The sequence below is a fragment of the Eutrigla gurnardus genome, assembly GCF_963514095.1.
Source record: "Eutrigla gurnardus genome assembly, chromosome: 14".
Classification (NCBI taxonomy): domain Eukaryota; kingdom Metazoa; phylum Chordata; class Actinopteri; order Perciformes; family Triglidae; genus Eutrigla; species Eutrigla gurnardus.
Genome location: NC_139937.1, coordinates 8671477 through 8698046, shown reverse-complemented (window position 1 = coordinate 8698046; position 26570 = coordinate 8671477). Strand labels below are relative to the sequence as shown.

Genomic DNA, 26570 nt, shown 5'->3' with positions numbered 1-26570 from the left:
AACTCCCATGGTCTTAAGTCTGGTTCTGCGTATAGGGAGTGGGTGGAGCGAGCGTGTTGTGTTTTGTGGTTTGAGAAGTTCTTTGAGGTAAGGGGGGCATGTCAATGGATACATTGGTGTGTGAGGAGGGAAACCCTATACTCTAACCTGGTAGAGACAGGAAGCCAGTGAAGTGAATGGAGGATTTGGGAGATGCAGGCTCTTGTTCGGGATCCCGATGAGAAGTGCGTTCCAGTAGTCCAGGCTGGAGGAGATAAAGGCATGGGACAGTGTTTTCTGCGTCTGAGAGGGAGAGAATGGGGCCGAGTTTATAAATGTTGCGGAGGTGATAGAAGGAGGTCTTGCAGAGGTGGTTGGTATGGGATTCAAAAATGAGTTGGGGGTCCATTTTTAACCCAAGATTTGTGACTGCTGATGAGAGAGGGACATTTGAGCCAGAAAAGGTGATGCTGGTTATGGCTGATGATTTGGTCTGGTGAGAGAGCCGACCAGGTTCTTGGTTGTTCAGTTGCAAACAAAGACAAACGGTTCAGTGTGCAAATGATGCTAACCCAAAATGTCCTTCTCTTTCTGTCTGAACAAACTTTTAAACTCCATAATCCTTAACAAATGTGAATCTACATTAACTGTAAAAACACTCAAAGTGGCCTTGACTGTGTATATGGTTGTATTCACTGTGTGTGTATTTACAGCTCCGTATCTACAAATCAAATACTGCTCATTGCATTCCTTCTGGATGCGTGCTAAATGTCTACAATGGCCAGCGGTGCACTTGTTTGTGTAATGTTTACCCGTTCTCAAAGCCTCTCTTATTCTGTACGCCTACTTTCATCTAATTCCATCCGCAGCTGCTTTACCTGAAAAGAAATCACTTGGAAATACACCGCAACATCCGAGCTAGATCAGCACAGCAGAGCACTGTTATCTGCATATTCATGTTCATCTGAGCTCGACTATAATAGTGCATTATTACGATGGTGGTGTGACAATACAATCTGATGGCAGTGAAAGCTCCACCCAACCACGCTGGGAGCGGAGAGATTTCATGCAAACGCCTTCTCTCTTGCTAAACCAGGCGAAGGGAAATGACGCCTTGCACAATGGCTCTGTTGTATTATTAGCCCCCCTCGGAGGACGCTACAATTGTCGGATCAGACTCCGAAAAAAAAAGAGGAAAGTAAGTCTGGGAAAATATCAGCTTCCTGTCCGTGACTTCAGGGTTTAGCATGAGTAAGTGTTTGCTGCCTTTTTCTCGCCGCTTCACACACTTTTTGACCCTGTTTCTCTCTCTCTCTCTCTCTCTCTCTCTCTCTCTCTCTCTCTCTCTCTCGACTTGGCTAGCTCCTTGTTTACTCAGATCAAACTTGTTAGGGGGAAAGCCAAGTGAGTTTACAAGAACACATGCGCACAGACACACACCAATCAAAATTAGCCAGCATCGAGGCCCCACAACACATTACTGTGAAAGCACCAACTGCACCAGATTCTCAATCGCATACAGTACACCAGAGATTATTGCTGTAATTTATGTTGACATAAATAAATCATCTGTGTGTGTGCGTGTGTGTGTGTGTGTCTGTGAGTGTGTGTGCGTGGGCGCACATGGGAGATGAGATGGAAAGGAAGGCTGAGGAGTGGAATGAGAGACAGCCTGTACTTCATTTATTCTAATTATTATTTGCTCTAATGGTCAGATTGGGTTTCCGAGGAGCTCTTCTTAGCCTCCAACGCTCAGTGGGAGCGACGAGCACGGAAATAAAAGAGAGAGTGAGAGGAAATACCAGGACGTCTCCTTGAGCAGCACACGCTGTCTGTCTGACCTCAACTGAACTCAACTCAACTGCAACAGTAGTCTCGCAGCTCATGATGTGGAGCTGGAGGAGAGCAACAGAGAGGGGAGGGAGGGGGAGAAACAAACTTGCTAAACATGTTCCTGGTGAAGAGGCGAAACCTGAATCCAACCCCTCCATTAAACTGCTGTAAAGACGCTTGATAAAATGGATACAACTCGTTCAAAAAGCAAAATTATACAAATGCTCAATTGGGAATACATTTTTTTTATAGACACATCGTGACTAACTGCACGGACAGCAATGACAATACATTCTTATCCCGACTCGTCACAAAGTGATGCTTGGATCAGAAGCTTTGGTGCCACTTTCTAACCACTATGGTCACAGTAAACATGTGGTTAATGTTTTTAGGCAACCAAACCATTTAGTTTAGTAAAAACAAACACCGGTCTCTAACACAGGTCTCCTGTGTTAGAGACTCCTGTCTCCTGTTTGAATGTCCTGTGTTTGTGTGGGGAAACTATATTCAAATCTAATTGTGTGTGTTTATGACTGAGTCACGTTGTAACAAATAATCCCCCATCATTTTCTCAATTTGTATTGTGGCATACTGTATTCATATCATGTTTGTATAATTTTGTGTTCATTTCAGAGATGGGAGTTACAGCACGCAGACTGATTACATTAATGATTCGCTGTTATCTCTTTCAAATAGCTGTTCTTCTGTTGCCGAACTTGAAGTTGTACAGCTTGACATTTTTGTCTCTTGGAAAGCCAATGAGGCATATTTTAAGTTAAAAAAAAATCTAGATTTGAAAGATATGAAGAGATATAGAAGGACAGAGGGATGTCAAGGTAGTAAGAGAGAAACCCATGAGGAAAATAAAGATGGAGGGGAACAAAAAGAGTTGAGATTCACAGTTAGGGAATGAAACAGGGGGAGGATGGAGTGATTGAAGGGCAAGGAGGGAGGGAGAAAGATAAGGAAGGAAAAAGGAGAGTGGGTGTTCATAAGCGCGAGACACGGTAAGGGAAATGATGGAGTTGGCTCCGGAGAGCAAAGGTAGGGAAGGGGAATGATGAGTTTGGAAGAAGAGTTCAGCAAAGGCCCTGGATCCAATCAAAAGGCTGTTTTTGATTCTGTTTTCCATTTCACCTAAAATAATGTTTCAATAGTCGCTTGCTCATAGCTAAGCATCAACCTTGGTCTTTGAATGGGTGCTCGTTTTGAGCATAACACTTCTCTGTGGCCCCAGATGAACTGTGTGCAGCTGTATTGGGGAATCAAGCGTTGAAGGATTAGCTAACCTTGTTTCACTCCCAAGAAGAATTTTTCACACTTTCGGAGATGTAGTTTAGATTCTTGGAACAGAACAGAGCTAGCTTTTCATTGTGTGAATATTTAGTAAGGGAGCCCTGCATCAGTGAACCCGTTTTATTTATTTTTTATGAACTGACTGATCAATGTTATGTTTACATTGATTGTTAAGTAACAAATATTGGTTGGTTAACTTAAAACCGACATGCCACCATAAGTAAAATCAAAAACAATGGTAATGTATAATACTTTAATAGGTTTTGATCTGAAATATAGACTTGAAATATAGTATATAGAATATATTACACAATAAATGTATCTTTAAAAACAATTGAAATCAATGAAGAGTAAAAGAATGAGAAAAAGGTGCAGAATGTTATTTACTTTGCATCACCTATATCCTGAGGACACACAAATTCAAACCCTGAAAAATGTTTCTCAAACTTTTTAAAATGATATTCAAACAAGCTGCATTTTTTGACAGCCCACTGTTGATTTGGGGGTCTACTTCTCCTTCAAAGCTTAAAAATGATGCTATGGGACACTGATGTAAAAGCTAGGTGGTGCACTGGTAGCAACCGTCATAAATATAGGATGTATTACTACAACAAATAATAACTGAAATTTCAGCTCGGCCCACAGAAATCCACACAAGAGATAAAATATTGATTAGGATCGATATAGAGAGCGTGAGTGGTACAGAAAAACAGAAAAACATGGAGTTCTACAAACTAGGTCTTGGTCTCACTGGTAGCGGTGTTTACAAGAACTGAGCAAGAGGCACATTGCAAAAACAAACTGCACGCTTGTACAGTACCGCGTGGTCACTCTTCATCGCGAAGCACATACAGACGTGTCCCACAGGCGCCGCATGGTCACATTAAATGTGCACGGTGAAACAGGCATGTGTGCAAAACTCCTCAGAGAAAAACTTCTCCTTCAAAGACAGACCAGAAATGCTCAACAGCGGCAGAGCACATGCACATAACTTTTTTGTACGGGCACAAATGTGAACTTTCTCAAACATAAAATTACACATTAAGCCACTAACAAATACAGAACAAAACCTGCATGTATCGAGCTCCTCGGGAACTCATACATATATACATAAAGGTTCTCACATGCACACACGTGCAGCGCGGCTGTCGGCCTCCCACATGCAGGGTTTGTGACGCAGAGGAAAAGTCATTAGATCTGCACTTCCTCTCCAAACAGAAGAGAAAGAAGAAAAGGACGCCTTGCATGAAACGCACAGGAAATGTGTGGGTGACTGCCTGTGTGTGTGTGTGTCTGTGTGTGTGTGTGTGTGTGTGAGTGTGTGTGTGTGTGTGTGTGTGTGTGTGTGTGTGTGTGTCCATTTGTGCACATGCATGTGTATGCCCCTAGGGCTGGCGACCAGTGCCTTGTAATTGCTTGCCTTTGATTGCTTTCATTGAGTAGATTACAGCCAATTAGAATGCAGAGCTAAGTGTTGGCCTGCTCAGCAGACAAAAGGTGATCTTGTGGGTTCAGCGTTTGTCCAAAGCTTCTCCACCTAATTTCCAGATTAAGACGTGACTGAATTATTCTAAACTGGAGAGTTCCCACTCTAGTTATGTAATGACCAATGCTTTGTTGGGATAATCATTATTGTAAATCTTCAGCATCAAAGGTGGATGGGCATTATTCTGTATCGGACAAAATGGGCTTGACACATTATTCATTTCAGGCTTCAGCTGACGAGTTTCATTTCTCCCTTCGCGGAGATCCAAACAGTTGGCAGCTTCTGCGTTTTTTATGGAACTCATGGTTCTTATTGTGTAACACGTTGTTTCACATAGAAGGGTGTGTGTGTGTTTCATGTCTTCCTACATGAGTTATCATTTTTACATAACATCCAAACCAGCACTTCCTTCTGTTTCTGCCTGTGCGCAGGTGCATGCTTATCTGCATATCCTCAGTCAATATTCTGTGTGTACTGTGTGTGTGTCTGTGTACAAGAAGTTAAGTTGAATAGACGTGTGTTTATAGAGAGTCAAAGAGGACAGAAGGAACAGAAACAGGAGCTCAGGAAATCCTAAGCAACAGAGACGGGAAGAGGCAGAGGGTGAATCCCGGGGTTTGGACATCTGCTGAAGCTTCAGGAAACTCAATCACTTCATGGCTGAAGGTCTTACCTGTCCACACTAATTCATGCCAACATCCAGTACACACACATGCACAGGCACACACACACACACACACACACAGAAAATGTCGTGAAAACAACATAAGCACGTGAAGGACAGCTTTTCTGACTTCCATGAGGAAGAGCAGTCCCCCACACAAACACAAACCTACACACACACAAACACACATCTACACACACTGGATTTATTTGAACACTGCATCTCATCACTGCCTACCTTTGCCATGAACATCTGTCTCCTCAGCAGGATCCGAACTGTGCACACACACACACACACACACACACACACACACACATACACACACACACACACACACATGCATGCACACACAATATTTATTTCTCTCTCTCTCTCTCTCTCTCTCTCTCTCTCTCACACACACACACACACACACACACACACACACACACACACACACACACTCCTGTCAAAATAAATGACTAAATTTGGCCCAGTCCTCGTGTGTTACTGGTTCAGTATTTTATCACTGTCTGTTTTTCCACACACACATTTAGCCAGAGCCATGCAGCATAACTGAAACATCCTCTCTGGTTTGTGTGTTTACCTGTTTTTTTATGTATTGGAAACAGAACTATCCATGTTAGTTTAATACCGATTCCTTGTGCAAAAACAAACCACATTATGTTGTTTCCCGTAAGATTCTCTGGGGTGTATCTTTTTTTGCCGCAAAAAGTGGCTCAGGTGTTGTTTATTGGCACGTGAAAAGGAAAAAAGGTCTGTGCGTGCAAAGTTCTCTGAATATTTCACACAGAATCGGAAATCCCCACACACAACATATGCAGGTGTTACTAGCTGCAATCTCTAGCTTTTGAGCTTCAGGGTAAACAGTTTGCATTACTCTCTTCAAAAGAACAGTTTCAGTGTTTTGGGTTCTAATCTTTCAAACAGGTGTGTCTCCCGTCGCATGTTGTTGCTGTATACTAGTTATTATGTTTCTTCAACCACCATAAATCTAAATGTACAATAAATGTTTGTCCCCAAAATGCATGGCAACCATATCTACAACAAGTTGAGTGTAAATTGGATACTACAGTGAGGGGAAAGTTCATTGCCATGTGCAAAAGAAGAAAATTGACAATTTCATTGTCAAACATGGATTTGTGGCTTAATAAAATGAATAGGTCAACAATTTCCTCAAAAAGTAAACAATCCATGCAAAAACAAATGGTTTGCCAGCATCATTTTCAACTTTTTGTGAACTTCAGTAGCTATATGTCAGTTGTCAGCTGTTGACTGTGGGAAACTGCACATACAGAGTAGGTGGATGCATAATGAAGGGGAAGTGCCAGTAAAGGTAACCCTCTGTTGCAATTTCCCTTCCGTCAGTTACTTTGAAAAGTTTCCTAATTTCCAGTCCAGTGAATACAGTAGCTGTCCACCTTGCAATGTTTTTTTTTATTTATTTACTTTACTTCTTATTCCTCACGTTAGGGTCTGGTGGAAAAAAATAGAAATTTGCTCCCATTTAATTTAACCTGTGTTGTTCTTTATCAGGGTTTTCTCTAAAACAATGCTACATTACAAATGCATTATTAGTATGGTTTTAATGCATCTAATTACGTTGTAAATGCAGGGAACACAGTAGCTGTAATTGGAAAAGATATTAGTGTACTGTATATTGCCAGTAAAAAACACATTAACTTAGTGCCTTACCTTGGCAATCCAATTCCCCTGTACATTCCCATTGAAGAGGTCTGGAGCCAGTGAGGATTCCTCCAGTGTTAATTAAACCATCTGTCTTGTAGAGAATTAAGGTCGTGATCTCCCAGACCTCACCACTCCCACACTCCCTGAGAAGAAAAGAGAGAAGAAAAGAGACTTAATGAAGGAATAAAAGGATGAAATGACTTAATGAACTGCCTAACGAGGCCTGCGGCCGTTTAATAAGGGCTTATTAAAGCTCAATTAGAGCAATAATCCAGCTTGTTGGGAGTCAGTCAGTGTTGACTTGTGGCTGATTGTGTTTTTATGGTTACTGCATAAACAAGGAAGCATTGTCATTCCACAGGAAGGAAGGCAAGTGTGTGTGTGTGTGTGTGTGTGTGTGTGTGTGTGTGTGTGAGGGAGGTCTGGTCACATGCTTCAGTCCGATGCAAAAACTCTCACATCTCCTCCTCAACAACAGAACCCAAAGCAGATCTAAATATAAATATGGACTAAACATTTTTGCTCCGTGGATGTCAAGGTAGCTGTCATATACCTTCACACCTCTCTGTGACAGCTGGAGCCCAAAGCACCACACCCAGTTTCACAGATCATGTTTTTCCGATCTGATAGCAGGAAGTTACTTTGTGGACCATTTTCACAGATGAGTCACGTGTAACCCAAATGATTCAGCCGGCAGACTTCTGGCTGATTTAAAACACAATACACAATGTCTCCTCTGTTGACATCATCGTGACTCGCGTGAGTCCAAGACCAAGCTGTATTGTGCCTAAGGACACATCTAAAGCGAGTGCATGCAGCACACTTTAAGCTCCAGGTTTTCATCGTTCAGAGGATGATGCCATCACCCCTTAGAGGACTGAGTCAACCTTATAGCATGTTATATCCTAAACCACTCTCATTACTATAGCTCCTCTGAGTCATTTTATATCCGTGATTCAGATTTGTAATGCCCGCAGGCCCTTGTAGCGGTTAGCAATAACCAGAGGTCCCAGCAATGAAAGAGGTTACTCATCCTCCCCCCTGATCATGTGAGAACCCACCAGATGACCCTGTCAAACAATACGATGTCCTGACCCATACAATATGTTTATGACATTCAAATCATCAAATTGGATGTCAAATGTGGCCACCCAGCGCTGTATGTAACAGGATTGGTATCCGGTAGGTTGGTATATATAAAGCAGGCCAGGAGCAATAAATGTCGAGGACACCAGCATGTAACCTGTGAATTTACCAGCAGGTCCTAATGATCAGGACTTGTAGATCAAGATGCCGGCACCTTCTCAATCATACCGACCCATAAAGCTAATGGTTGTGATTCAATATTTAAATGCAATCAGCGTTTTGATCCAGTACCAAAGCGTTAGTCGCATAAATGACATAATCATTTATTGAAATAGTGTGCCACTCGGTTGGCGTGAATAGCAGCAAGGGTGACTCCATCAAGTCTTACCTCTCTATTCCCTGATGTCTCATAGCTATTTTTACAAATCCACTTCAAGACAAACACTAAAAGTAAAATGAGCTATTGAGACTGGAGTCTCATGAAAAAACTTGATTTGACTTTCTTCATCAAGGCCGAAGCGGGGATCCCTCTAAACCCCTTCAATACTTGGAGTCATCGTCTAGTGGTCACTAGAGGAACTGCAGTGAGGAAGTCGTATAATACGGCATGCATTTCTGACACAATTTCCTGCAGTTTATACTATATATATGACTCAGATGGCTGGCACATGTATATTCTGATTAAAATGTCTTTGATGAAATCAATAAAAATGCCAGGCATGGGAAGTCACTGTGGAAGCAATATGCATGTGTACTCACTCCTACACACCACACAGTGACACGTTAACTGATGCATATTGCTATTGCTGGATTTAAACAAGATGACAACAGATAGCTGCCAGCTCTCTGAGAAGGCGCACCACTTTGATTTTAGTGTGTGTGTGTGTGTGTGTGTGTCTCGGATATTTTGGGCATTTGGCATGTTTTTTTACCACAAAGTATCTCTCTCATTCTCTCTCTCTCTGTCTCTCTCTGTCTCTCTCTCTCTCTCTCTCTCTCTCTCTCTCTCTCTCTCTCTCTCTCTCTCTCTCTCTCTCTCAGGAACTTGCTGACAGCTATATTAACAAACACAAACCTTTCACACCTTTCTAGCGCTGCGGTCATCATTTCCCACCATGCTGTCACTTTCAGGGTGCTAATCCACTGGAGGAGTTCTACACACACACATACACACACACACACACATACACACACACACACACCACTACTTAAATCAGTTAGCGTTTCTTGATCCAGCAGGATTTAATTCCTTTTGCCTGCAGCACTTTTGATTTTAGTTAAACACAGCTGAATGAGTCCATCAATCACTTATGGCAGATGAATTCCCGATTCCAAGTTTCACTAATTTACTTCCTGCAATCAAAAACATTTGGAGAGTGGAGGAGGCCAAGTACTCTGTGTTCAGATCCAATCATGTTGGGTTTAAGGCTTTTAACCTTTAAGCGCTCCAATGTGGTTATGCTTTTTCAAATGCTTTCAAGCTTCTTACTTCCCAATCTTTATATCAGTTTCACCTTTTAAACATATGATCCCAGAGTCTGGGAATTATGTCATTTAACCCAAGGGCAGACTGAAGTCACCTTCCAGAGGGTTATTAACTGATTTTAGACATTACAGCATAGATACAGTTGGAAGTTTGCACAGAGAAGTATGACAGCATTTCACAAGGATTGTTTGAACCCTTTACAGTCACAGTTCATGGAGCGTGTCTCTGGCAAGTCTGCTGCTCTGCTAAAATACTTCAATCCCCTCCATTTATTTCCAGAACGCCAAACAGCTGACAATTTCCCTGCAGAAGGGCCAACGATTTCCATTGTTGTCATACATCTCCCCTCTTCCAGACATATGCCAATTTAATGTCAGAAGATGAGGGATGCCAGTTATTGTTCTGCAGCATGAGAATGATGTCAACTTTCCTACAGGGCCTTTTCTGTGAGCTGTAGACAGGGAAGCAGCTGACGATTCCTGCGAAGATGCCAACACATCACATCATTTACAGAACTACTTCCCTGCTCTTCAGCTCAGTCAGTCGTACCCTGGAGAGTTAGAGAGGGGGGGTAATGATGTCATCTTTCCAACAGGGCTCTAAATCTCAGCATTATGATGCTCATGCGTTGAGCTCTGGAAGATAATCATGATGATAATGGTGATGGTGGTGGTGGTTAAAGCTGTGGCGATGATGATGATGGTGCCGGTCAGTGCAGTGGTCATGGTGGTGATGACAATGACTGTGTAATCTTCCCTAAAGCCTTTTCCCGTTTAGTTGAAAAACATGAGCAGTTCACCACTTCTCACCTGCTAGTGCTGTAGCGGAAAAAACGGTGCTCATATGACTTCATCTGATTTATCTCTTCTAATAAAAAGAAAATCCTTGTTGAGTGGTGGAGGAGGCACCACTACACATAAAACCCTAATGTTGATTTTAATATCATCAATGTAACAAAAACAGTAGGGGAAATTAGGCTTACTTTATTATAACATGATGTTATAATTATGTCACCTGAAAATCAGGTATAAAATGTCTTAAATGTTTTAAAACAAACTCAAATTAGAGTGAAAGGATTGTAATATGAATGGGTGAATAAAACATGTTTGCTTTAAGATTGATATAACACAGGAAACAATTACATTGTGTTATCTATTTACTGAAAACACTAAAACCTGAGCTGGGACGCAGAGTCCCACCTCTCTCACTCTCAATTGCTCAGTTGATATAATGAAGGCAACTAAATAGGCCGATCTAATGTCATTACTGGTGTTTTGCTGAAAAGAGTCCTCATGTTTATGAGCAGTTTAAGCTCCACTGCTGAATAGGCCGTCCGTCCTCTGTTGCCCCACTCAGCAGCACTGAAGAGACGCTGTGCTCATTGTTTGTATTACCGTCAAAAGCAATTACTTCAACATGCTGAAGTTTCTAATGTGAGCGAACAACATATCATCATGAGCCCATGCAGACAAAGTGTAGCCAACATTGTTTCCATTGTGTTCAATCTTTTTAAGATTGACGATTCCCTGCTATTTTCCAGTCCCGCCCCGTGTGTTGGTTTTAAACTATAAATTATCTTCCTCTGCCACTGGGCTTCTTGCTCATTATGGCTAAACTGATAACATATGCAGGGAACCTTTTCACTGTTAAACATTTCAACACTAAACAGCTGACTGGGCCAGAGCTTTTAAAGGGCTCGCACATGCAAAAATCAATTTGAAGCCAAGAATCAATTTCTTCAGCCAAGCCGAGGTAAAACACATCGATACGGGCCAGGTTGTCTACATTGTTTTTGTAGTGTAAAGGATGTTACTGTTGCAGGGCTGAGAGGTCCACAGGTCCTGCTGGAATTAAACTCGAACATACAGTCTGATTCAGAGATGGGAGTACACCTTTTGCTTCAGTGTATAGTTTTGCACCTTTGCAAAAGGTGGAGAGAAGAGTCATTTTTTTAACAGTTTCTGGGCATTTTTTTTTATCTCCATTTGTTTCCATTGGTCTCAGTTGTTTCTCTCCCATTTCCTACGTTTTCAGTCACACCCTTGTGTGTTAAGTTATATCTAGTTTTACACAGGGCATGATGTCATTCTGCCTGCGGGGCTTTCCCACATTCATGGCTCAGCTGATAACACATGTGGTGGAGAACTGTTAAAACACATGGGTGTGTAGCAGTTTTAAACTCCTAACCCATGTCAACCTTCCCTGAGAAACCGAGCGAGGAGGGGCTTTGGCAAAGAAAACAGGTCCCCCCCCCCCTTTTTTCCCCTCCCACCAGCAACCATCAGCTTGAAAGCTCATCTAGATTGTGATTACCTTGGCTGAATATTATAACCCAGCCCATGCTGTTTCAGGCAGGCTACAGCTGTGCTCCACTCTATAAAAAAACAAACCAAAATCGTTTCATAACCCTTCCCTTTACCTTTTGCTGATTTACAGTCTACACGCTCCAGTCAAGCAAATGTACAGGAGCGCAGGGCCTTTAAAATGGCCTGAGTGAGGCTGTTGAATTCCACATACCGGGGTGCCTGAGAGTTGTTTGACATCAGTGGAGGTTGTGGTTGCTCACTTGATCCACACTGCTGTGCAAACCAAACACTACTTCACCAACAGCCCAGTGCAAAGTCAGATGCTTTCACTCAGTTAATCTGTGCTGTGAGTCAGGGACACACAAGTAGACTCTACATACATCTGACTCACCAAACAGATCTTTTGTGGTTCTGCAGCATGCTGGTACCTCTGTGTCAAACACTGTAGACCTAAACACAGTATTGTGCTGAGAATAGCAAGTATAGTTTCATGCCGCTGTACAAAATGAAAAAAGATGAATACAGAGTTTAGCTGTGTGTGTGTGTGTGTGTGTGTGTGTGTGTGTGTGTGTATGTGTATGTGTGTCTGCGTGGGTGTAAGGGAGGGAAGGATACTCGTCCCACTGGGGCACTCACAGGATAAGCTCAGCTGATACGGCCCCTCGGGAGGAAGTTGGACTTGTTTATGAAGGAAATGACATCATGGGCTTGGGTCAGACAATGACCTCATGCTGACAAGATAGAGAGGTGGCTGAGTGCACCAAGTTTATTTTTAAGCCTTTAAAAGTTGAGCGTTCAGTATTTTGTCAATGGCTAACAGCAACACTTGCTGATTTTACACTGATTGTTTTAATGTCAGATTAATTGTCTGTCTTGTGTACTGGACTTGAGCAAATATTGGATGTAAAAACATCGGTCTTGTGTCTTCAGTGCAGTACTGAGACTGTGGAGTCTCAAATCTACATTGTGTTACAAGAGAGAGTGTGACAAAAAGACAGAAAATGATCTGTTGTCTCAACAAACATCCCCAAGCATTAATGCGACAGGTGGTAACAATTCATTAGCACTGTGGGATATTGTTCAACCAATGTGTGTCAAAACATCAGATCTCTGATGTTACTGGCGGATTGGGATAATGAGCACAAGCAAAAGAAAATTAAAAATATATTCCATTCAAATTTCAGAGTTTGAATAAGACCTGGGATGGAATTTCAATGAATGTCGAGGCAGAACATTTTAATTTTCTTGGACAACCTCAACTCCCAAGAGATTTGGATAAACAAGATTTTGCGGGAAGTAAAAATTGTTAAAAGATAAGCAACCTATTTCTGTTTCTGTATTATTCATGTCTTTCTTTTCCCTTTCAATGTTGCTGTTCCAAGCCTATTCACTTACACAGGGGACCATTTCGACTTTCCAAAATAATATTCTGTTGCTCTGCACTTTCTATAAACTGCTCTGTGCTGAACTCTAATTGTCCCTGGGATTGGGACCGAGTGATTGAAAATTAAAAAAAAAAAATCCTTCAAGCCAAAATGTGACTGGAGGGGGTTTGGAGGAGCTGTCGGACCTCCCAGGAGTAGAGCTGGACTAAAGCCCCATAACAAAGCTCGCTGCCGGGTTAAGGATCTTAGAATATGCCCTGGATTGTGGAGCCAGAGAGCCAGAACATACCCAGGGACAGTGGTGGAAAACTAATACTGATGTTGGCCAAAGGGAGATACTGAGTTGTGTGAGAGACAGTTTGTTCAGCGTTGTTGGTATAATGACAGAATTCAGAGGATGAAAAATAATGGATTTTAACAGGGGGAGTTTGCTCTTAGCTAACAGTTAGTTTATAATGCTGTTTTTCCTGCATTTGTCCATGAGTGGTGGGCAAACATAATTAGAAATGATAACCACTGCTAAAATAAACAAAAAAATATATTAGATGGCCCATTTTCTGCTAGAATAGCTCCAGTGTTTTAGAAATCATAAATTCCAATATGTGGCAGAGTAACTGGCAAAGTGATGAATACTTAAAATGAAGCATAGATGATGAGTCATGTTTTGTGGCAAAAAGAACAGAACCAATAGGTTTCAGTTTATAAATACACTCAAAGTAATTTCAGTCGAATCCTAATGGATTAATGGTATGATATTTAGCCACATTGTCACCATTGTTGCTGTTTGTAAACACAACATTCAATCCTCCTCTCCAGCTCAATAAGCGAGCAAGAGAGAGACAGAGAGAGCACAGTGGTAATCAAGGTTGAAGAGGGAGAATGGCGTTAGTGAGAACAAAGCCATCAGTCAGAAGCATAAACTTTTTTTTTCATTACCAAGGTTACATTCTTAAGCACATATAAACATCCCGCAAGGTGTCGGATTTTGAATGAATGCAGCCCAAGGCTTCATCCTGTTGTGGACTGTCTGCTCTCTCTGTCTGTTTTAGGCCTGTATTAGGGGAGATTAGGGGAAGATTGTGGTTTTTGTTTAATGGGGAGAGAGTCAGCAATGACTTGAAGCAAGAAACACGAGATTCCACCAAAACCAAACGTTTGACGCGTTTTAATCAAAGTGCATTTGTTGCCTAAACTTGACCACAGGCAGCTGTCAAAGTCCTTTGCCTTCCATGTTTTTATTGCATTTTTATTATAATAATGGCACTACGGGACCAGCAGTATACACTTTGTTCTTATGGCAATGTGCCAGCCATTCACAGTAAGGTTACGGCAGGTTCAGGTGGATCCACCAAAACAATACATTCAAGACAGAATTTAATCAGTCAATCAATCCTCATAATTCTTGGGCTGCACCGCAGTGTTCATAGCATGGAGGTTGCTAGGGGTGGAGAAGAAATATGTGTGACTAGAAACTGTATTTAAATCATATTTGAACATTTGGGTTGAAAAACTGAATCTGAAATTTAAATTTATTATTTTAGAACTGAATTCCAATATTCTGTAGTGTGTATTTATATCAAAAAATGGATCAAAATTAGCTTTCAATTTCTATGTTCCAAGCCAACAATGTTTTTGGCAGAAAAACAACAGTTTGTAGGATGCAGAAGAATTATAATGCAGGCTGTTGAGGAAGAGCGATCTGAGGGCAGATTCTGACAACTCCGGTCCATTAACCGATGTTTATTTTGATAGTTGGTTTATTGGATTAGATCCAAAATGGCGAAAATGGGAAAATTACTTTGATTTCCATTTGGTCCATCTGTCGCCAGGAGATTACAACGTCGGGAGGAGAGCATGTGGCAGCGCCGGAGACTTACCTTCCGTTAGCGGCTATAGACATTTAAATTCAACCAACACCAGGATCACACTCCATTGCTCTACCTCAAGGACGTTTTAAAATTAATTTTAATGCAGTTACTCAGTTGAGCAATTTATATACAAATGATTCAATTTCTAGTGACACATATTCCTGCCCATATGTTTCTTCTTAAAGTTGCATACCTATAAATGTTTCAGCCAATCCATTGTATTTCAGTGTATTTCTTATGGAAACGTTTTCAAAGGCCTGTCAAGAACGATCTCTCCAGGTCCGACGACAAAGAAGTCGAGTGAGTTAATTTACACAAACAGAATGGTCCCATCTGGCCTGATTAACATATTACATTGCTAATGCTAACTTTTAATGGTGTGATCATCTCACCCGCTCATTTTCACTGAATTCTTAATACAAAATTTGCATATTAGAACAACATATTGTCTCTCACTAGCCCTGGGGCCCGATGCAAGGTGGTGTCAGTTCCATTTTTGTCTTAAGCTGCAGTTTGAACAGTGTACATTTGTGTTCACTTAAACACTCTGAGGGGGAAAAAAGTTCACGTGTCCCTGGACAAGAATCTAATTTGATTAATTGCCTGTTTGACATAATTGTCTGTCAAACCATCAATACATTGCGAATGAGTTTTCTCAGAGTATACAGAACATTAATGTATATCGAGGTGAGTTGATTTAATTCACTATATGTTGTGTCCAATGTGGCCACTTGTATCAAAATGCAGTGTAAGTAAACTAAAATGGCATCAATTTTGCTCTCCTAAGCATTTTTTTTCAAATCAGCAACGATTTAAATTCTTGTTCTTTAACTTTCCACGAAAAGTATGATGTGAAATTTGATATGTAATCATTGAAATGCATGCAGCACAGACTGCAGTCTCGCCGATCCGCCCCCTACACACACACACACACACACACAAACCAAATTACTGTCCTCTGCAGAATCTGTCGCACTAATAAGTCATATAGTGTCTCTTCATGCAAGGGAGAGGAAACATAAAATAAAAATGCAAACGCCGGCAACAGCCTTTTAATGTTGCTATAAATCAAGAAGGACCATCAAAGGTAGCTGGTAGCTGTAGTGAAATAACTGCCTCTGTTAGCAGCACACACACTCACGCACATACACACACACACACACACACGCACATACACACACACACACATGAGAGATGGGTGGACAGAAAGATCAAATCATATGTACATTCAAGAAAAAAGGCTCAAAAGTTCATATTCCCCTTGAAGGAAGGATCGATCTCCTCCCACATATAAGATAATTCCTAGAATGAAAACATATACAGACAGTGTGTTACCTCAGCTAGCATGTCCTCGAAAATAACACACGGTATAGATAAGAGCTTTGATGAGTGTTTATTACCCTCAGTCACATACACACAGGCGTCAGACCACCATCGGAGGCAGTAATAACCCTGGCTAGCCTTCTTTTGAGCCCAGAGAGAGAGATAGAGAGAGGGAGAAGGAGATAGGAGGGCTGAAGACAGGTGGGGAGGGGGGAGGAGGGAGCCGGCATATTTCACCTCCATTCACCTGCTGACATGGTCTCTCAAAGAAACCTTTCATTAGACCTTCAGAACAGTCAGCTTAGTCTGTCCAATGCCGTCAATTTAGCTGTCATATTACACCGGCTCAGTCTCTGCTCTTTCATCTCGGGGATTTTTCATCTCATGATTTTCATACGGGAGGATTGGCAACAGAGGTTGAATGTGCGGAAAAAAGCCTCAGAAGTCGAACCATCTAATACATCAGTTAAGTGATTTAAGGTTTGCATGGTTAACCTGCACATACATGAATCCACCCTAGCAGGAGGAAAAAAGTGCTTAAGGAAGTAACACCTTGAAAGAGAGTCAGTCTTTCAGCAATTCATCACTTTTTTTTCCAAAGGTGATTTTGCATTACTTAAGCTTTTATCATTCAGGCAGAGTTGATGGAATAAAATGTGTTACTCATAGCAACATGGCTTAAACCACTTCTGCAGGCAGTGTTTCCTTCAATGTGTTTCGGGGCTTAAAAATGGGCCATGACCCATATTTTATTCAAATTTTCTCAGCACTTTTTTTGGGGGGGGAGGGTTTCAGGTTGACAAAGAGCTAAACAGCCACAGATTATAACAGTTTTGAACAAACTCTTTTTTTGGATTCGGGTAGGGCGAGGCTTGGGCTTTCTTGGCGTCGAGCTTTGCTTGCAGATATGTGCGGTTAACATATGGGATCTCAATGGGTCCTTTCAGAAGGTGATAATTTAGCCTGCCAACACCTCTTCTGAATCATTAACTTCAGGGAAAGTTAGCCACGCCGGCTTATTTTCTGACATAGTGAGGGAAGTGAGGGAGAACGGGAGATACAGGGAGCGAGAGAGACCCTCAAAGCTCTCACCTTAAAATAGAAAACATCAATAACATTCTGATGTTGATGTAAGACTTGAGGGGATTGGCTGGTTTCACTTTCCACGGAACAAGCTCAAACTATGCTCCTGCCTCTCTCAGGGTTTCAGGCCACCCACAGATCATATAGAGACTCTCTATAACTCAACAGCCTAAAGAGTGGTGTCAGCAACTTCTCATACCATCCTGTTGCCTCCCTCTTTGACTATGTCTGATTTATACGGCCAGTAATGGAGTACGCAACAGAACCACCTATGGACATATCAACTCTCAGGATCTGCTACACAGCTATTCATATTTAAGCTAGTTTTGCTTCATCTTCCCCTTCCAGGCTTCAGTTTTCTAGGCCCTGACACGTTTGTAACTATGACCGTGTTGTTGGTGAGCAGACCTTATAATCTAGAGACACCATAAAACCCCACTGTTTTACTTTCTTCACGAAGAACAGCTTTGCATACAGAAGCCTTAATACATAGTCACTCCGACAGATCAACGTATATGTTTAATACTGCAAAAAATGTACTGTAGGGTTACACCTGGACCTGGATGGAAGTTTTGCATGTTGTTAGTCTGTGGTATGAAAACAAACATTATTACGAAGAAAGAGAAATAAAGTGTGTATCAGTGATAGTAATAGCCTTCTTAGTTGGGGGTTGGAGTCAATATTAGGGTGAGTTTGAACTTTTTCTGTTGCATTATTACTTTTGTATTAAATCAGTCGCATGAATAAACAACAGTATAATTGCGGTCAGAGCACGAGCACAAACTTCAATCTCAAGTAATTACTACCCATGTTAAGATATTGTTGTCAAAAAGCAAAAAGTCAGTTAAGGGTTATATTGTGACACCATCTACCTCTCCAAGCTGCAGTGCTGCTGTAGTTAAGCTTGACCTTTGACCTCAATAAGAACAGAGTATGAGCATAGGGATCAATAAAGCATCAAAATACAACTGTTACAACACATTCAAACATGAGGCTTCTTTAAAAGGAGCCTTACAGACTGGTGATCTCTGTGTGTCTGAGAATTTATGATGTCATCCAATACAGCACTACTCCTTCTTATAGGCTTTAATACAGGTGTGACAACTGCGATAACGTAAACACAACAGAGATACATCACCCAGTAATGTGTTTTTGTTCATACCCCCATTCCTGTATTTTGATTTATGTTATTGTCCCTGCAATTTCCAGTGATGTGACTATTTTCTCTTGATGCTATGAAGTATCAGTGTGTTTTCTTTCTGCCAAAGACACTGAAACTACTTGTCTTCATGGAGGGACCAGCTAGCGAAATTCACACTAAAGAAAGTATCATTCTGCAATGTCATTTGTTTCTGTTTAGACAAACGTGATCAAATTGGAGTCGTCCACGGTGGGACGAGCACAATCTGGGTCATGAAAGGTCACAGTGTGTCCACAAAACCACACAGAGATGCATAAATAGACAAACAAAAACACACGTACACATGCAGACCGACGCGCAGAAACACACACAGTTCGGCCACCCAGGTTGAGCGAGATAAATGGAAACTTCAACCGTGTTTATAACCTAACTCTGGATTATAGGGTAGACGAGGAGAGAGAGAGAGGGGGGGGGGGGAGAGAGAGAGGGAGAGAGGGGTGGGGGGGAGTTTCAGTTGCTCAGCTGTAAATAATTAAGATTTAGCCCTCCCCTACTTGCTCTCTCCTGCCCTCTCTCTATCCCACACACTCACACGCACACACACACACACACACACACACGCACACACGCACACACACGCACACACACACACACACACGCACACACGCACACACACACACACACACACACACACACACACACAACAACAACAACAACCTCTATCATCTTTATCATAACTTCCCCTCCTGATACATATTAGTTGTCGATTTTACAGAGAACAAGCACAGCAGGCTTATCTTGTTAAAACACAAGGTGTGTGTGTGTGTGTGTGTGTGTGTGTGTCTGCGGTTACTGAGCTGTGTCAGGTAGAAAGGAATGGCTGGTTCCACCACTGCTGACAAACACAAGCAAGCACTCACACGCATGTTCTCCTCTCTTCGGGTCATGGAGTTTTCGACGGTGACCTCAGGAGCTAAAAATGGGCTCCTTTAATTACTTTGGCGAAATTTCCACCCGAAGTTACATGCAAGGTAATACTAGTAAAGCTTGCCCAGGCTGCAAAGTCATAGACGTGGGGCAGGGTGACTGACACTGGAGGTCAGTAACCCAACACAATCCTTTTCTGGCTGCAACCAAAAAATAATAATAATTTAGAAAAGTTTGAAAGCCACCGTGCGTTCAAGTCAGCTGCAAACCATTTACTGCGTACTTCAGACTAGCTGCCAAGTCTTAAACAGCATGTCTTATTGGCAGAGCTGACACACAGCTGAAAGCCTTATACATGAAAGACATACTGTACAAGGCCGCGAGGCCCATAAAAGCATTTATAGTGTGAACAAAGCTGGGAAGGTTACTTTCAGAATGTAATCTATTACATATAAAAGTTAACCTGCTTAACAAAACACAGAACTACTTTAAGTCTTGGAAGATAATCAGAGACCCCAAAATGAACCCACTCAAAATGATTCTCCACACGACAAATACCGACATGTTTTAATGAGCCTGCGGGCCAGGATCAGGGAAACAGAAGGGATGTAGATGTAGTGCGGTGATCGCACTTGAAAATGATCTGATTTTACTACTAGCTTTGAATGTAGCCTTGCTTTGCTGCTTGTTTTGGAAGATGTTTCTATTTTTTTAAAAAGGCAAAAACCAAACTCAAACCAAACCAATATAAACTACACCCACCTAGCAATTAACACACACAAACACACACAACACACACACACACACACACACACACCATTGCTGTTTCCTGAGTAGCCTGCCAAACGATGCATGTCCCGAGCCAAGGATATGCACTGCAAGGGGTTAAGGGTTCAGCGCATATCAGATGTGCATTTCACTAGAAACATTAAAATACACACGTGCAAACACTCACACACAAATACATCCAATCTCATGGTAGTTGTCCTTTTGACCCCTAAAAAAGGCAAAGGGTCATGAACTCTCAAAACTTTAAAGACTCGGACATGGGAATCAAGTATCATTAATGCTGATTCAAAAGCTAACTTTCATCTTTATTTCCTGTCCACTGTATTTTTTTTTTTAACTTTACTTTCTTCGTCCATGATGTTTTTCCCATCCAAGACACGGAAATACACAATATTTCACCATTTTCCTTTTTTCTCTTTCTGCTTCCTATTTTTCTCATCTGTTTTGCTGATGCCTCCTTTATCTTTTCCCCCTGTCCTCTCTTTAAGTACAGAGATCAAATAATGTTCAATATATTGACTCTCCAAAGATATAAAAATGAACGCTGAACACGAAAGAGAGTAACAGCGGAAAAACACAGGTGTAACTCATTACATCAGCAATTGGTTTAGGTATGCAGAGCACAACGAGGGCGCTGTAAGTGGCAAACCTAAATTTACTGCAGCAATTATTAATGGTATTTATTTATTTTATTTAAGTTAGAATGTCTGCTGTAAGAAAGGCTCTTTGAGAAAACGTTCCTATGAAATCCATTAAATAAATTAGAACACCTCTAATAGTGTAAGACTCCCCGAATGCACCATCAGACAACAACAAGAAACTATTCAATATCTGTAAACAGCTGAGTTCGAGAGCAGAATCCACACACTGGAACTATGGAAATATGGAAATATGTAGAGTATTTGATGAATTATATTCCATTCTCATCAGGAAGGTGCATTTGTAGACAAAAATCAACTTTGCTAGACTCGAAGTAGCAGAATACCTGGACGCTAACTGAACATAAACTGAGAAACACATGATACTGACTGTTGTGGAAATGGCCTCTTCCCCAGAGAGGACGTGCAGTGCGTTCACCGAGCTAAATTGCCTTTTACATTGCAAACATAACAAAAATAATAGACTCCTCCATAATGTGGTCGCAGCCATATAAAAAAACATACCTCCAGTACGAGACAGGGAGTTTACTATTATGTAACTCTGTGTGACCAACATCGACGTAGAGGACTACTGATTCAATGAGCACAGAAAAACATAATTTCTACAAATCTGTCTTTCCAACTGGTCAAATGCCAATGCACGAAAAATGACACTAAGACTATGACGCTTTAGGTAGCCCCCTAGTGGCAGGTTTTGGCTTGGCAGGGAGGCCGTGCCAGTTCCCACCCATGTTACAGGAATGGTGTCTTTTCAAAATAAACTTCTGTCTTCACAGGAAGCTGTTAGTTGCTCTAAGCTCCTAATAATAATGGGTAGGTTTAAACTGTTAGCGGTGCTTCGGTATCAGACACCGATGGGCACCGACCAAGCATCGGCATTTGACGATATGTGAGTGCAAATGTATCATGAGTTTCTGAGCCCACCATGTATTCTTGTCCTCTATCGTTTTGTTTTGCTCCGCTTGATGCAGTCAAAGGAGAGGAAGATGACAGGAAGCAAAGGGAGAAAGAGAGTGTTCAGCTTGATGGAGCTTCATCTTGACAGACGTTGCCTTCAATGGAGAGAGGGGGGGGGGGGGCGAGAGCAGGACCCAGCGGTCAGGGTTGGCACTGGGCGGCCAACTGTGTCAAATGACTGACCTTCCTGAAAACCTCTCAAATGACCAGCTTTTTCTTGCTGCCATCCAGTCTCTCTCTCTCTCTCTCTCTCTCTCTCTCTCTCTCTCTCTCTCTCTCTCTCTCTCTCTCTCTCTCTCTCTCATATCTCCCCCTCTATCGGTTCCTCCCTTTTTACCCCATCTCTCTATCTTCTCCTCCCCCTCCACCTTCATTCATCCCATCCATCTATCTGTATCCACACCCCCTTTCCTCCCATCTTGCCATAAGTCTAACCTTTGCAATGTCAAGTCCTTACTTTTTCATTACGTTTCCACAATAGACCTCATGCCCATTTCACTCTTTGTCAGGCGCGACAGTAATGATTACAATCTCAATCTCCTAAATGCCCTCGTGCAGGACTTACTTATTTTAATTTATAACCTTTAATTTCGCTCTCAGTCGCCATAACATTTCCTTTTGTCCACAACAAAACGACTGTTATGTTCACAAAGATGTATAATGGGCCTTATCATTGCAAATAATGAAAATGCTTCACTTTGCCCTTTTACCACATCTAATGCCTTGTTGTAATCATTTTGATTAAAACCATTTTCGATAACCGGGTAATTCACAGTAATGTTTGGGGGTCTATTAGAGGCAAATCGACCCCAACTCTGCTTCTTTGAATCCAGATGCATCTTGTTTGAATAGAAATCCACTCTAAAGAGGAATTTTCACAATGTTGAAGTTTAATAAAAAAACAATGACCAATGTAGTCCGCTAATAAAAAACACATGTAAACAAAAGCTCACAGGCATTATATCCCATGGGTGTGTCCACCAATCGCTGCGTGTCTTAACAAAGTGTCATTAAGCAAACCACTGAAACTGGTACTTGTTCACAACAAATTTTAAAAGAATGTGTCATAATAGCGGCAAACAATTAAGTGAAAAGGAAGTTGACTCAGGTTTAATGTGATCGAGTCTTGGGTCTCTTTTTTTCCCACTTTGGACAATTGCACTCAGTCAAAAAAAGCTGAATCTAATATGAAGTATGTTGGGACAGAATGTGAAGTGGTTTCAGCGTGTGCTTTCTCGCTAAGAGGTGTTTTAAGTGCACCAAAATGAATCATTATAACTGTCAGCGACACCTCTTGCCACATCTGGCCGAAACGGATCCTCTTTTTTTCCCCCGCTCCCCTTATCTCTGCTATAGCTAACCTTATCTCACCAGCGGGGCCCCCATACAGACACACGAATGACCATATATCAGTGGCACCAAAGTGGACAAACACACACAATACACACATATCATGTGCGTTAATGGTGCTGGACTCGATCTTTTTCTATTTGCAGTGAAAGACACGCCACATTCAAGGGGGGGGGGGGGCTTTTTCACCGATGAAATGAAAGGCTCATGTTGCAGTGATCTGTCAAAGCAAGCAAAGGTTCATCGGTGGGTCAGACTACCGGGGGATTTTTTTGTTCCCTCTCAAATTACATAGTGGAAGTGAGAAATAGAAGCAGAGGAAGGGGGTGATGCTAGACAGCTGAGGCATAGAGAAAACGGTTGATACACTTAAAGGACGGCTTCAAAAAAAGTTCCATATTCATGAAACTTAGTTTGCATGTTTTTGTTGCCAAAATACTTTTGCCACATGTTAAAGTAACGTTAATGCACGGAGCCTCGCGTTGTAAAAGATGTCATAGAGTTCACAGAGAAAGTAGTTTAGCAAGACTGCGAGGCAGAAAAAGAGGCAGCGAGGGAAGAAAGAGACACCAGGTGGATGAAAGGTCAGTGGGGCAGGGCCAACATCAAGGCAATATCTAGCTGTACAATTCTCCCTCTCTTTCGCCATCATATCTGTATCACTCCCCATAGCTCTCTGGTCCCCCTCTCATCCTGTTACTCTCTATTGCCTTGTCCTCTTCACTGGATCTTGCGCTCTTTCCCACTACTCCTGTTTCAAACGCATACACAAGCTCCAGAGTCAGTTCAATCACCAGCTGAAATGACCGTAGGCACTGAGAGAGACGGGGAAGGCATTGTGTGTGGGGGTCGGGGGGGTAAGGAGACACAGAAAGAGAGGTGAGCTATGACAGACACAGAGGGGAGCGAATGGGAAAAGGAGACAGGCAGAGAGGGGGACTCTCTCATCCAATGGAAGTTGGGGTTAAAAAGTCGAAGGCATCATAAGCGTCAAAGGCAGACTACAGAGGCCATTCTTCTGCTGTCGTCTTCTTTTTTTTCAAATACAAGGCCGTCGTGTAAGACTGAGTTATGGTTAATTCCTGGAGAGTAAAAATGTTCCTCGTCTATCCATTGAGCAATAGAGGACAGACGCACAGCACATTTCTAATGCTTCCAAAGTAAATCGGAATTTGAAAAATCCTTTTAATATTCATGCATGCAACGGCGGGGCTTTGAATGGATTGTGAATGCTTATGCTGTATTCGCTCTCGCAAGATTGAGCCACCACCACAACGGCTGCACACAACACTACTATGGAAATTCTCACCACTATAAAACAGCTTGTTGTTGGTCATTTTGACTGACTGCAGGTTTAAAAATGCTCAAACACAGATATAACCACATTAGCAATGATTTAAATATGAACCTACCAACCCAAAAGTTAGCACTTGCATGTTGCTAAGCAACAGCCACTTGTTTAGCTACTGTTCAAGGACTTTGCTGAGAGGGGGGTAAATGCATTTAAATCTTATTTATTAAAAGGAAAATGTCAGTTGTGCCCTTTGTTATTGCCCCAATCTATTACCACAATTTCATCTGAGCAACAAGCCTTGCAAGGTTTTTCTTTAAATTTTTAGAGCAGCTAAGAGCTAGTCGATAAAATACATATTATTCAATTAACTATCCAGGAAATAAGTGATTGTTTCCATATGAAAGCTAAGAGCATTTTCAGCATGACAGTAAAAGTAAAATAGGAGAAAACAGTAAAAGACATCAAACCACAGCTTTAAAACATTACCACAGGGAAAATACTGAGGAAACAGTTTCCCATTTTACCTATCACTTCTAACATCCATATAACATCTGACAAAGCTGAACTGCCATAAAAAAATAATCTAGAGGGAAATAAAAGATAAGTGGGCCGGAGCACCATGAAAATGAATACATTTCTCTCTGCACTGTTACTCGGGGAAAATGAGTCGGGATAGGGAGGTGGCACATTTAGGAGTTATAAACAACTCCCATAGAGATCACAGAGATTACACAGACAAAACCAGAAGCGTTGAGGGTGGAAATCACAGAGCACAACCAGAATAAAAAAGGAGAACGTACAAGGAGATAAAAAACAATGTGAGGAAAAACAACAAGATCCAGCTTACAAACAGACAAGTGGATAGAAGCAGAAAAATATACGAGCCCGTACTTGAGGATAATTCTGACACTGATGGGAGGAAGGAGATGTAAGAGACCTGCTAAGAGGGGAGAGGCAAACTGAATGAGAGAAACACAGATGGATGAGATTGTTGAAATTTTGGTTGCACACAAAAATGTGCTACGGCTGTGGCAGACATGAGCATAATAATATGTGCCCCCCCCCCCCCCCCACTTGGGATGTACTGTTATCACCAGGCAACAACCTCTGGCTCTGAGAAGTGAAGCCAAAGCAGAAGTGCCTTAAACTTGCATTCTTTCTAATGGCCAGCAGAGGGTGTCTCACCGGAATCGTGTTTTTGCTCTGCTTGGATTTTCTGTTGATAACGATTGATTTTCTTTTGTCTCTTTGTCTGCTCAGCCATGTTGGCTATCAGTGCTCATGCTAACTAAAGTATATTAGTATACATATATCCCATATTTGGAACAACAAATGTAATAGCCTACAAGATCTGTCAAATAACAAACTAAATGGCAGAACTAATGGGAATTTATGCAGTTTATGACTATTCAAATCTTCAGATTTTGCCAACAATACCACATATTAAAATTGTGTTATATACTCGTGAGCAGATTCCATCAGTGTATCCATTTACTTTACAGGCACCATGTAAGGGTTTCTAGAAACACACTAACACTGTACTGTAACCCATCCCGGTATGTAGAGCCTTCTTTAATTAAAAAAAAAAAAAAAAAACACTTTCATTGTCACCTACAACACCTCCCTCAAAAAAAAAAAAGAAAGTCAAATCAGAAATGAAGAGAGCTGTGAATGAGAATCTCCCTTGTGAGATTTGCAGACTGTTATTTTCACTGAGATTTGTTCTGTTGTGTTTCTCCAGTAGGCTGTTGAGTGCTGTAGCAGGGGGATAGTCACGCCAGAACTGCTTTGTATGAATAACATTTCATGTGCAATAATCTGTGGCTTTCTTGTCACAAAATAACAGACAGACACTCTCTCTCTCTCTCTCTCTCTCTCTATCTCTCTCTCTCACACACACACACACACACACACACACACATACACTTACGCATACACACACACTGAGTTGAATAATGGCCTCAACAAT

The 26570-nt window shown here is 41.6% G+C and overlaps 1 protein-coding gene across 3 annotated transcripts in view; it reads right to left on the bottom strand.

Moving 5' to 3' along the window:
• Positions 1 to 26570, bottom strand: part of LOC311023901 (uncharacterized protein) — a 92718-nt gene that overhangs the window by 38921 nt on the left and 27227 nt on the right. For 2 of the 3 annotated variants that reach the window (XR_014598256.1, XM_084026011.1), the window contains one exon: positions 6954 to 7090. Coding sequence is in view for 2 of the 3 variants with exons in the window: in XM_084026011.1 (XP_083882137.1) it covers positions 6954 to 7090 (137 nt within the window). In the remaining variant the exon portion in view is untranslated. Of the gene's footprint in view, positions 1 to 5495; positions 5534 to 6953; positions 7091 to 26570 lie in introns of all 3 variants that reach the window. The other variant, XM_084026012.1, reaches the window with a different exon arrangement.